Genomic DNA, 13398 nt, shown 5'->3' with positions numbered 1-13398 from the left:
GTACATTTTCATCAAAGCGGAAAACAAAGATCACAGTTATACCCTAAACAGGGTGTATTAAGTTCGCCATGAAATTTGTAATACCCCGAAGGAAAGAAATCCTAGATTTAGTCTGCCTGTATATACACGAAATATCTTATTATGCTATAAGACATACGCTTGTGGAGGGCAATATAGCTTCAGAGATAACGTTTAAGCCGGAGTTACACATTTTTCTTATTTTACATTCATTTTTACCTCAAAGAGTTTTCACTATAACCAGAATTCCGGGATCATGACTGTAACCGAACATAATGCCTACTGTTTTCTATAATATAATTCACGTAGTTTTGAAAATAATATCATTTCAAATTGAATACCCATTACATCTATTAAAACTTTTTCACGAAATTTAGAAAATATTCAATAAATAATATAACGAGTTCTGCATTTAATTCTAAATTCGTGAATTCCTATACTAGTATACCAACCAATATCGAATATAATTATGAGCACAAAATCTATAAAAGACTTCGATACAAGTCGATTTTTAAAGCTTTGTAAGCATTCAAATTCAGAGCTTCAAGCCCGACAACGCCAATATAGAAGGGTCTTAGAGGCGCGACTGCCTAATGTACGAAACAACCATCTTCAGATTGAGGCCTATAAACATGGGTGCAAGAGAATGAAAGCCGAGAAGGATTTGCTAAAAACAAAGATTTGGACTGCGTCAGGAAAGTGCCATGAGGTCAAAAATGGTCAAGCCCTTACTTCTATCAAATGCTTCATTGATTGTAATGTATCACTCAATGAGGAAGTTCAAAAAATAAAGCTATATATACACAATCTGGATCGTAAATTGGGTGTAATGAATAAGGACATCTCCCATATGAATATGTTACAGTTCCAAAAGAGTCGAAAGGATTTAGAAACTGCCAAACGGTCGTTGCGACTCTTGGAGGATCAATATGAAAATCAGATCCAGATGGAATGTAAGCTAACCGCGTTAAGTGAGAAGCTTCGTCTAAATATTTGTGAACTGATAAACGATCGTAGGCAATATTATTCATTTTACACAAAATACATACAACGATTGACCAGCGAAAATAAATACCTTACGGACCTCATTGATTTTGGACTAGACCAAATTGAAATTGGTATCGATATGTATGAGAAATTAGATAATCAAAGTAAAAACTTTGTGCATGATTTGGAGAAGCGAAAGGTTGAAATGGAAACGCTTCAACGTATTAAAACTGCAAACGAAAAGGTGATGGAATTCCAAGAGAAGAAATTTGTAAAACGATCCCTAACTGCCATACCATACAAGGAAATTAAACGCCGCGAAATTTGTCGACAAAAATATATAAAGAAACTTAACCTCTACAACAAGATTTTAAGGAAAATTCTTAACTACACTAAAGCGTCTGACATTAAACATGTCATTGACAAATTCCAAGAACAGGAAAGCCTTTATTATTCCTTCTCTAATCATTCCAATGAAATCAGCTATCGTATAACACTATTGAACAATTCGGTAGCGCGTCTTTTCGGTGAACTACAAGACCTAAAGATTGGCAATCGAAATGTACTAAAATCTCAATCCGAGACGATCGAGAAATTGAAAAATGTGCTGAAGACTAAGCGTTTGAATAATGCAAGTCTCAAAAAAAAGGCCACCTCACAGGATGAACGTATTAAAAAATTGTTCGAAGGATTGCAATTGATACGTGATCAAACACTTGTAGATATATCACTGTTGGCAGACGATTTCGAAGATCACAAGGAGATTAACATTAAGAGTATGCGCGAACAAATGAAATTCATTGAGAAACGTATACAGTCGTTAGTTTGTGCAATATACGCAATCGAGCGGCAAAAGAATCGTGATGTCTTAACCACGGTATATCTTGTGAAAGATCTATATAAAGTAATTGAGGCGCCGACGGAACTTGATCAGATCGTACCGGCTACACAATGCGCTGAATGTGCCGAGGGCGATGCCAGAAATGTGGACGAAGCATGGAACATTAGACTCATGCCCCTTGAACAGCTAAAGGTCTGGGTGTCTGAAAAGGTTGGTCAACCCGAACTTCAATACCGTTTGCATAGCGCCAATCAATGTCGTTTAAGTCGTTCACGTTCACGTAGACAAACTCTTATACACAACACATAATATAAAATAACATTAAATTAAACATATAGAGTAGTTTATACAAATCAATTAATCAAAAATTATGAAAAAATATTTTGAATTAAGCCAACTAAAATTATATAAACCATTGTATGAATAAAAAAATTCCAGCAAGTACCACACCTATATAAGAGACACTCCTAACAAAAACTAATAAATGCTTCATTTCATAACATTTACTATGTCCTTCCCCCTTAATATACTCTGTGCCCAAAAATTAAGGTGAAATTGTGTTTATTTTGAAAATTCTTTATTTATTCTTCCAAATCAATTTCATCCCCTTCAAAGTAAACCCCACTAGATGTAGTACATTATGCCAACGGATTTTCCAATCTTCGAAACAATGGTTGTAGTCACTTTCCGGGATGGCCTTCAGTTCCGTTGTTGTTGTTGTTCTGCCTTCATTTCCGTCTTCACTGCGGCTTGAATATCGTATAAAAACGGTATCCCCGGAGCGGTCTTTTGAGCTGGGTGAACAGCCAGAAGTCGCACGGCGTCAGATCAGGTGAATACGGTGGTTGCGGAACGATATGGGTTGAGTTTTTGGCGAAATGATCATTTAATGCAAATTCCTTGCTAAACAAATTTCGACATCGCAAAAAACGAAAAACACTTTTAGCATCTCACAAAACGACACGTATCTCAAACACTAATAAATATTTTGACATGAAATTTAACATAAATGTGACTGACAGTACTACCAACCTAAAAAAAATAATATTATAATTCTCCAAATCCTTCGACGCGCGCAGTTTAAATTCAAATGTCACCTTATTTTTTGGGCACATAAAGAAAGTTAATGTGTAGCAGCATTAAATAATTTCATAAAATAATTCTTGTTGATATCGTTCACTGTTAAAAGAACATCCGTTTCAAGGCGAGCTAAAGTGAGAAGGCGAACCATCAATCCGCAGGGTTACCGCTGGATTTGGTGCCCGCCACTTAAAAAACGACCCAATGGAACGGCAACAAAATCGTCGGATGAGCAAACAGCCAAAAGGAAGAACGACTGGCGCGCTGCTGTAAGGTTTTCTATAACCGCGTAAGCGGTGTCCAAGCCAAAAAAAAAAAAAAAGATATAGGACAACGTAAACAAAAACTTTAATTTTTTTACAAATTAATGAACTGTTATCTATAACCTAATAACAATAATATAATATTCGACCCCGAAAGTGAACGATAAGAAATGAATAATAAGATATACGTTGCTCACTATTCTCACAATAGCCGGTTCTACGTTACCGTAATTTAAATCTTATTTTATCCGATAAAAGACTGTTATTTCTTCGAACTAACCTAACACAACTCTACGGTTGTGCAAATTGCGGCCAACACATACCCAAAGAGCTCAACTTGGTAGCCTGACTCCTAGTCCGATATACCAGGGCTTAGTTATGTGGTCAGGTAATGTCGACTCTTCCCTAACAGGATATCGTTCGAGCACCTACGTATCAGGATGGGAACCATTTCGTACTAGGCGAATTTAACCTAACTACGTAGGGTGAGGCAGCCGGCGAAAGACCTTACTTGAAATCCTCTAACCTCTCCATCGGTGTGAGCAATGTCTAGACTACTGTCAAGGCCTTGTCCAATCCAAACGATCGTGTTGAAACTCAAAACGATGGTCATACCTTTTCGAACCTAGAGAAGTGCGCAACAGCCAAGGTGCAGAGGCATGGACGATGACACTATCTGATGAATGGATGGCAGCCTCCTAAGAGCATCAAGACCTGAATACGAACGCAACTAACTGCAGACGCGCACTGAACACCAGCGAAACAGTGAGAACATTAAAAACTTTATGGACTAGCTTGCGTAATTTCGTTCTGGATATTACAGCAGGTTAAACTCCTACACGAAATTGCGTGCTGCGAGCAACCAAAACTCCGGATGAATGAAACCACCTCTTTGCATGCCCAATGAATATCTCTCATTTAATATCCCTCCCCCTTATTTCGACCCCGTCACTTTTACTGGGTCTTCAGTTAGTTGATTTCGATCACAATCAACTTGAACTTTACCATCCAAATAAGGATTAGATGCAACAACATCATGTACACTGCTCCATCACATGCGATAGCAGAAATTCAAACTGAATATCCCAACAAAAAATAGAAAATGCGATAAATCGATGTTTTGCAGATGTTCAATTCCATTTCCATGAATTTCAATGGTGATATCGGCTAATTTTTGATGAATTCACGTGCAGTTTGATGGAATTTCCGGTGCTTACGGATTTTGATTGGCCCACATGTTGATCGTCATATATGTCCTCATGACTACTTTGAAAAGGTTGAAACCACTCTTGCACTCTGCTACGGGATAGCCAATCGTCGGATTTATCAAATTTAAAGACTTTATTTCTCAGCCTTCTCAAGAACTCGCCAAAAGCCACTCTTACTTCCACAAAAAGCATAAATTTTTGCTATTTCTTAATAAAAACTTGTTTTTTCATTTGTTCGGTAACATCATGACTTTTATAGTAGTTTGCTGTTTATTACACGCTATTTTATTTTTAAAGTATAATATAAAGTAGCCGTAATGTATGTTTGTTTTTTGTTTTCTCCTTTTTCTGTAGATTATTTACAAGTAAATCAAATAAGTGGCTAATGAGAACACCCCACTTCGCTCGCAGACTGTGGCATGCGACTGCTTACATGTATGTGTGTATGTGTGATGGGAGGAAGTGTGGGGGCGTGTGCTGCGCGTCTTTTCTTATTATTATACAAATTTAAGAGTGTTAAAATCGTGTAAATCATAAACTCGTTTATATTAATATTTTAATCTTTACAATTAGTTTGTTGTTAATTCTATACATACATATGTATATAAGTGTGTATACTTAAGCTGGTGTGCTGTTGGTATTCTAAATCTGTTTTTGTTTCATGATTTGCTCTATCGCTCTAGCATTCTACTCTGATGAGGCGGTGTGGTTATATTCTATAATTTGTGTTATTTTTTGTTTTTGTTTACTTTAATTATTTTATTTATTCACTATCCTAAGGGAGTAAGTTGCCAAAAGATTTAACTCTCACACACATACATAAATGTTAACCTTGCGTGGAACTGGAGCAGACTTGCCAATTGCATCTATGCTTCTGTGTATGTATGTACATATACACTGATTGGTAGTTGGTTTACAATAGCACTTGAGTTTCACAAAAACTGAAATTATTCCCTGATCGTTATATTTTTAATCAATTCGTCGCATATCTGTATGTATGTATGTATGTAGTTGCATATCTTAATACATGCATATGTATGTAAGACAATTTTCTTAAGCCATTTGGTCGTTACTTATCGCGAGCACCGGTTTTATAGTAGCGTCTTCGCAGGATACTTCTAATTACACTAATTTAGGATATGTAGTCAAGGGCAAGTGGAGTATGGGCCGATAAAATGCGAATTACACAAAGCTATATTACTGGTTACTCATCCAACAAATCATAATAATTATGCAATCAATTAAATGAGTTATATTTCAAAGTAAAAAAGTGTTGAGCGATATTTACAAAAACAAAACAAAATTAACGCAACTAAGTCAACTATGAGTTTTATAAGACTTGTTTACTTATTGGCCAAATCTATTTGTACTGAGCAATACATTACAGAAAATCTACCAAAGTATTTAAAGTAATTCGGACCAGCAAAGAAACTGATTTTTGCCAAAATTGAGGGAAAGATATTTTTTAGCGGCGTTACTTCAACGCATGAGTTGCAAGATGATGAAACCATAAAACGTGCATAGATTGTGCGACAATAAATATGAAATAAACTTGAAATTTGAATTGTTGAAAATCGACCTTGAACAAGAGATTTGTAAACCACCACCATTATTTGTATTTACCACTACACATTTATGGGATATGATTAATTTAGCGAAACGCAATGAATTAAAATTAATAATTTTTCCACCAATAAATAATTTTTTCATATAAAATATTTACACAAAACTTTTCAGTATGCAAATATATTATTTTCAAACAAATTGATTTTAACAAAATCTATAAAATATTATATACGATGAGCAAATGAGGAACGCGACTCTTATTATTGGGAGTTAAAGTGATGTTGGAAAGATTATTATTTTTGTTTTGCATTTGAGGTTATATTTTAATCATTTATAATGTTGATTTTTTTAAAAGGCATTTATATTGCGTGGTTATTGTTGTTTGTGTATATGTGTGTGGGTATGTGTTGTGAGTATATCTAATAAGCTTTTTATGCCTAACGGTAGAAAACATTGTATTGTTGCAGTGGTAATTGATTGTAATTATGCAATTGTTGTAGTAATAAATTATGTTTACTGTTTTCATTTAATAATTGTTCTCAGTCTACGAATGTGTTATATTTTTCGTGCACCTCGTTTTCTTATTGACAGCAAAAAAATACAAATACACAAAATTATGTATATATAAGGTAGTTTTTTTTCTTTGCGTTTTTTTAACTAAAATAAAGTTATTGTGTACTAGATATTAAAAATATGTATGAAGTGAAAATTATATCAAATAAGTATCTATTCTACGTCATTAAAGAAAACTAATAATATTTTTTAAAATTTTCATTGTTAAGTTTCCTACAGGTTTCCGTATCTTTTAATTTCTACTTTGTTGATGCTGAATCCTTGTGTCGAATTCTGCTTGATTTGACTTAACAAAAATTTTCCTCATTTACTCTAAAATGTTCCAATTGACAGCAAACTCATCTATGATCATTGTAACCCAACGCACATCATGCTCTTATGAAGTGCAGCATGCACATGAGACACTCTCATACCTCGTACAATGCCTATGTTATCTCGTAATATACATATTTGGTATACTTAAGAGCTACAGTAATCATATTAGATACGATACAATATTGTGACGAATTGCTAGGTGTGAGAGCTTAAGACGAAATGTAGTTGGTTTAGGTGGTTTTGATGTTACTCTTTGATGCGATCGCTTCAAAAGGCACTATAAAAACGTTTTGTTTGCCTTATGCAATCTGGATTTACCAGGGTTAACTCTGCATTTAAGCTGCTGTATCAAATCGGATATTTTAAGCGCTGGACCCACTTTCATGCCAAGCAAAGTAATTATTTCATCCTTAGATAGTTGCAGCAAACGTTTGCCATCAATTTTATTACGCAAAAATGTGTCACAGTGCGCCGTACAATCATTGACGCGTAAGAATTGCGAAACGTCATATACATTCCACGTGTCGGGTATGAGGTCTGCTTGTGGGTCCGCATTTTGACTGTTATTGTTGCCGCCGCTGCTGCCGCTGTTATTTTCATTCGAAGAGGACTCGATAAGCCGCGGAATGTACTTGCTATTGCAGACGGATGAATTCTACAACGAGGACGTAGAAGATTATAAGTAAAATTTCTAGCGTTTATAGTAAGATTAAACTTACCCCAATGTAGCTGGTAGCTTTGCGCCCCACAACCGGCGGTGCTGGTGACACCGACTTCTTTACAGTTGGGTTGCCGATACGCATTTGCACGGACGCTTGAGTCGTGGATGCTTGTTGCGCTGTGGTGATCTTTTCCGTCAAAGCCAGCTGGCTGCCATCATTATGTGATAGTGGTGTGGATTGACCGGAGCGATGACTGGTGCTGTCCTCTTCATAGTCGCCATCATCGTCATCATCCTCGTTATTATCTTCGTAGAAAGCGGCATTGTGATGCTCTGGCTTAAGTTCAAGTTTAATACTCAACTTCGGAAGATGCGGATTTGTTTTTAAAGCAATCGTACGTGGTTTGGCTGTCATATACAATACAGAAAGTTTTAGAAATATTCTATTAGCTACTACGGAGATCGTAATATACCTGTATTTGAATTTTCTACGCCTTTAGCGGTGGATTTTTTCTTGCGTTTTTTCGGACTTTTCGCTTTGGTGTTCGTTTTGGCTGTAACCTGCACAGGTACGGGCGGACCTTCGAGTTTGTGATTTACCAGTACACACCAACCTACTGGATAAACATCAGGTGATTCGCAATCCAACCATTGGTCATACTCGTCGGTCCAACCATCAAAGTGTATTTTAAGCAAACGCCCAACTATGCGTGATACAGTCGCCACACATACCAAGCGCGGGTCCATTAGGTCAGCACATTCGAGGCTCATGCCGACCTAAATATGGTTATAAGTGACAGATTAAACTTATATATTTTATAAGTATAGTATTTTTTAACCTACCCGAAATCCATGATTTGGCACAATACGGTGGAATAAATGCTGGCCAGCAGCAACGCTACCCGTTTCTTGCAAATATTTTTCCCAACTAAATGTATTGACATCATAGCCATTGGGTGGTGTTAAGGTGATGCTATTTGAAGCGCAGAAGCCAACTGGGAATATGCTGGGCGATTTTTCGTGATAGCAAAACCTGCAAATAAATTCAAATTTAAATATATACTAATTATACATGTTATAGTTGACAAGCTTCGAGCTCACCAATCTGACCCTGTTGCATCTGGTTGATAAGAATCGATGCGTATCATGATGTAGCCAAATTTAAGGACCGCCATTACGGTTGCAGCACAAATCGATGATAGATTGAGAGGATCGACTGCCTCCAATTTCATGCCTTCCACAAAACCATTTCCTTTGCCATCCATGTAATATTCTTCGAACGTGAAATTCATTTTGAAAAGCTCAATCGTTGCATCATCTTCATGTACTTCAATCATTGCCTCACGGCCAGCTACAGTGTAAACACAAAAAGAGTTTTTTACTGTCCATCAATATGCATATATAAACTAGACCAAGCGGAAATCTTACCCAACATTCGTTCTAAATAATCATGCGGTGCTGCTAAATTGTGACCCACGGTAGTCGCCCAACCTACAGGATGTATGATGGGCGAGTCCTCATGACACCAAAAACCGTCATCAGAGTCAAAGTACCGCAAAAACAAACGCTTGCCTACAATTTTTGTCACCGTTGCCAAGCGAACCTGTGAGATTCGATCCTTATCCACACACTCTAAATTCAAGCCCAGTCGGAAGCGCGACTGCATGCTGTCATTAATTTTGTTGTAAAAGCTGGAAGGTAGTGTACGTGCGCCAGACAATCGTTCCACGAGGAAATCTTTCCAATCTTTGTATTTGTTCTCGATAGTACGTGGCGGTATTAGAGGTTTGCCGCGTGTCGCACACCAACCAACCGAGTGTACTTCCGCATTGCATAGATTTACCCAGAAGTCATGTGTTGGCTCATCAAAGCCTGAAATATTAAAAAATAATCGAAATTAATACCTATCTCAAAAGTTGCATTTCATCCTCGGCATACGGGGTTACTTACCTTCGTAACGCATAAGAGCTTTGTATCCGCAAATATTTAAGATCGTCGCAACCCAAAACGAGTGTGGCGTCTGGCCGGGCTGCACTATTTCCGTATTATCACAATCTGTATTCTCCACCTCAACTTTCATGTCAATGCCAATGCTGTCCCAAACTTCATAGCCGGGTGCATGTGGAAAGCAAGTAACAGGTGCAGCGAAGAAATTCGGATGCGACAAACGCGGCGTCCAATCGAAAGAATGCGACGGATCGTACATACGACGACGTATACTAATGATTTTTTCCATTTGTGGGCAGGAAACTGGTAAACGTTCAAATTTTGGAATTTGTGGCAGGTCTTCTTGTGGTAAAACATCACGGTACATTTGAAGTGCCTTTGGCGTAGCAACTAAGCCACCTGCATTTACACCACACAAAGCTCCATTCTCACTACTTAGACCTGTTAGTGCACTTGCGCCATCCATTCCTGTCAATTCGGCGGACATGACAGGTTCGCCAAAACCGTTGATTTGTGTAATTTTCGATTGGTCTGTGATGCGAAAACGATAATTCGAATTCTTAATATGAGCAACACGTAACGCCAACTCAATATCAGATTGTTGAGGTTGTGTATCGTGTTGTTGTATATCGTTGCTATTACCATTGTTACTTCCAGCTGCACCATCTATATGATCTTGCACGGGGGAATTGGAAATCGTCTGTTGCTGTTGTTGCGTACCACCTGCCATTTTAGTGTTGTTTACTACCAAAGAATAAAGTTCGCCACGAGCGCAGGACATGCTGCAAAAACGTCGAGATTTGGTGTAGAAAGTGTGCTTTACACCGATTGCACCACAACGCTCACAGACGGCTGAAAAAAATATAGAAAAATGAAATGGAAAGTATTAGCAATTGCAAGTTAAAGAAAAAATAAATAACACTACTTTCTATTAAGTAAAGCATGAAAAACTAACCTACAAAAAAGTTTACGATCCTAATATTATTTTATGTATTATTATTTTTATCAAATTAAAACACGCACCGATGCATTAAATCTTAGTGCATCTTGTATCACTGCTTATTTGTGTACTTGTTTACATTAATAATTAAGTTTTCAGTTCTCATATGAAATAGGAAACATTCAATGATTTTTTAACGCAGATTTCCTTTATATTGGGCAGCGATTATACAAAATATAATAATGCTAAATATATGCTATGGCGTCGCTACAATTTACCACTTTTAAGCTAATTATAAATATTTGTGTTACTTTTTTCTTTTTAGTTTTCAACCTCTATATATAAAGTGGAAATTTATTAAACCAAAAAAATAAATGAATTGATTTTCAAAATCAATAATTAAAAAAAACATACCCATGCCGTCTTTCTGAATTGGTATGACCGATGGGTCTATGTTTCCCTTATATGCTATTGGTGTCTTCAGCACCAGTCCTGGCCTGTTAACTGGTTCTATTTTTCGAGTCTTACGTTGCGATGAGCGATGGTGACCCGTTCCTCCACCTCCACCAAATCCTCTTGATGAGGTTGCTGCTGTTGCCTGCATTACGGTTGTGGTGGCGGGCACCATCACCTCATCGCCACTATCGCCTATTAATTTGTGTCCACTATCCAAAGGCACAAGGACACCATTCTCATCCATGCCATGTGCATGGGAGATATCAACGCCACCACTACTTCCTTCTGCCACCTCTCGCTCGTCAGCCATAAATTCTGTACCATCGTACGAATTAGAATCGGTCATCATAACGAAATCATCAATATTTATAATTTCCTGTTTTGGCGCTAAACCACCATCGTAACTACCGTCATCCAATTGATCATAGATTGCTTGTGGCTCATCGTTATGAACAAATTGTGTTGCTAATGATTTGTCTACGCTGACAGTGCCACAAACGCTGTTGTCAACACCTATTGCGCCACTTCCAGTGCCATCATCATCGTCTATAACTTCTGTGTAGTTTTGAAAAACAGCTGCGGCCGATTGTTGAAGTAATTGCTGATGCAAACCACCTACTTGTGCTAGACCGTAAATATCGTTGGAATTGGCCGCAATTAGAGCTGTCGGTTGTACGCCCAATGCAGCCGCTGCTGCTGCTGCCGCCTGACCACTGAAATCCCCCCCAACAATACTCATCATTGGATTCAAATCCTTTTTGTTTTCATTTTCGATTTATTAGACAAACAGGAAAACCAATCGCATTCGAAGTTATATTTGTTTATACATCCGTTGATACCGCAGATATATTGCGTTATATTGTTATAGTGGTTATATATAATAATTAACGCGATAATATTATTCAAGTCGAAATAGATTTTTTAAATTGCGGTAGTTTTAGGTATTATTTTTATTTTTTCATTTTTGGGGAGGAGTAAATGATCAAACACAGCAAGAAAAAAACATATGAAAAGAAAAAGAAAGATTTTGAGAAATAAATGAGTGAAATTATAGTAAATAAGTTGCAATTGAAGATTTTAAATTCAATCGTAAATGAAATGTACTCGATTCTAAATGATGCATATGCAACAATCGCTCAATTATTTATTTACATATGTATGCATGTATTATAACCATGAAATATGTTTTTGAAGCAATAAATAGTATAAAAGGCTGTGCTATACATACCATTGTTGGTTGATGTGAGGATAAATCGTCCATTACAGAAAGTCCCACTGATGGATGACCAAAGAATGAGGGTGCGTCCTCCACTGTGATGCGTTCAGGATTATAGTGACTCATCCACATCATACGCAGCTCGGAGGGATTCATTTTTAGTAACACTCAAAAATATATTGTCATTTATTATTTCCAAATTTCGTCCAGAATAGTAGGTGAAAGGATTTCGTCTTTAACTATATTATTTTTTGAAATAAATTAATGTTCCAAAAATATAGTAATTGTTTGACGTGTTTTATAAAAATTTTTGATATAAAAATTCCTACAAATAAAATATTATGATCCTTTTATTAACATTTATAATGGGCGATGCACTCTAATACAAGTTTATGTTTGGAATATTTATTTGTTTACAATACATCAAACACTTCGAGAAAACAATTTGATGGCCAATATAAAGAGTAATTCATGCATTCCCTAATTTTTCATCAAATTTGGGATCACAGTTGGAAAGGCAAAGAATCATTCAACTAAACCTTTATAAATTGCTTCGTTTTTTCCGAATATATAGAACTTTATAAGCAAACATAAAATATAACATAAATGCATAATTCTTTACTGCCAATTAATAGTACAACTTTTTTTTAGGATTTCAGCAAGGCTGAAAACGCATTTGTCTCGCAATAAACACACACGCCGCCGCCACCACAAACGACAACGACAACACGAACACGAACAAAACGCAACCCAGCCACCAGCCAAACACACTTTTTCCAAATATCTTTAACGCGTCTTACCCTGTTAACTTTTAAACGAATTTAATAACTTGTCTTTGCTCACAATCTTAAGTGCATTTTGCAATAATTTTCAGGCATTATACTTTATATTTGTATGTATTTTTCACAACTTCAAAAAATATAACCATTTAGCTTCTAACCAAAATGCTCTTGCCAAAATCAACGTCGTTAATCGACAAGGAAGTGTTTGGTGTTGTATTTACAATGCAATATATACATCTATCTCTTTTTGTTTTGCAAGTTTGGAATGTAGTGGCGGTAAAATAGAAAAATGGAAATGTTCAAAAAATGCGTTCAGCAAATTAAGATCATAGAATAGGAGTTAAAAAAATTCTAGAGGGTGCGCTTAGAAAAAATTTGTTTACTAATTGAATTATTTTAGATTTTGATTGCTAATGAAATATGCCTTCCATTTCTTGCAGAATTTGGCACGAATACAGTGCCAAAACTTCTGGACGCGTAGGTTGAAGGAAAGTTCGGGGTTAAAATGAATATATAGCATAAATTTTTTAAAAAAATGTAAACAC

The 13398-nt window shown here is 36.4% G+C and overlaps 2 protein-coding genes across 5 annotated transcripts; one reads left to right on the top strand and one right to left on the bottom strand.

The window, feature by feature from the left end:
- The first annotated feature begins 378 nt into the window (after positions 1 to 378).
- LOC108973556 lies at positions 379 to 2326 on the top strand. Its single transcript, XM_018940907.1, has one exon. The coding sequence runs from the start codon at positions 488 to 490 to the stop codon at positions 2153 to 2155; it is 1668 nt and encodes a 555-aa protein (XP_018796452.1). The 5' UTR covers positions 379 to 487; the 3' UTR covers positions 2156 to 2326.
- A 4137-nt stretch (positions 2327 to 6463) lies between these two features.
- Positions 6464 to 13038, bottom strand: LOC108973585 (polycomb protein Sfmbt). 4 transcript variants are annotated; one of them, XM_018940953.1, is made up of 11 exons: positions 12872 to 13038; positions 12084 to 12310; positions 10814 to 11609; positions 10102 to 10311; positions 9463 to 9990; positions 8941 to 9384; positions 8614 to 8863; positions 8356 to 8545; positions 7986 to 8289; positions 7571 to 7920; positions 6464 to 7506 (listed from the first exon to the last, which is right to left on the bottom strand). In XM_018940953.1, the coding sequence occupies exons 2-11, from the start codon at positions 12225 to 12227 to the stop codon at positions 7129 to 7131; spliced, it is 3594 nt and encodes a 1197-aa protein (XP_018796498.1). In that variant the 5' UTR covers positions 12228 to 12310; positions 12872 to 13038; the 3' UTR covers positions 6464 to 7128. The 4 variants fall into 4 exon arrangements, with proteins under 4 accessions (XP_018796498.1, XP_018796496.1, XP_018796497.1 ...); XM_018940951.1 differs by having other exon boundaries at positions 9463 to 10311; XM_018940952.1 differs by having other exon boundaries at positions 8623 to 8863; positions 9463 to 10311.
- Positions 13039 to 13398: the final 360 nt, after the last annotated feature.

This window comes from Bactrocera latifrons, unplaced genomic scaffold (assembly GCF_001853355.1).
Source record: "Bactrocera latifrons isolate USDA-ARS-PBARC rearing strain unplaced genomic scaffold, ASM185335v1 scaffold_49, whole genome shotgun sequence".
NCBI lineage: Eukaryota > Metazoa > Arthropoda > Insecta > Diptera > Tephritidae > Bactrocera > Bactrocera latifrons.
This window is presented reverse-complemented; position numbering and strand designations above follow the sequence as displayed.

Bases quoted from the DNA above. Each gene is read 5' to 3' on its own strand.
- LOC108973556 (XM_018940907.1), top strand. From the start codon at position 488: ATGAGCACAAAATCTATAAAAGACTTCGATACAAGTCGATTTTTAAAG.
- LOC108973585 (XM_018940951.1), bottom strand. From the start codon at position 12,227: ATGAATCCCTCCGAGCTGCGTATGATGTGGATGAGTCACTATAATCCT. The intron at 11,610-12,083 runs GTATGTATAGCA...GAAAACAAAAAG, and splicing joins CCTCACATCAACCAACAATG to GATTTGAATCCAATGATGAG. The intron at 9,385-9,462 runs GTAAGTAACCCC...TTAATATTTCAG, and splicing joins AGCTCTTATGCGTTACGAAG to GCTTTGATGAGCCAACACAT.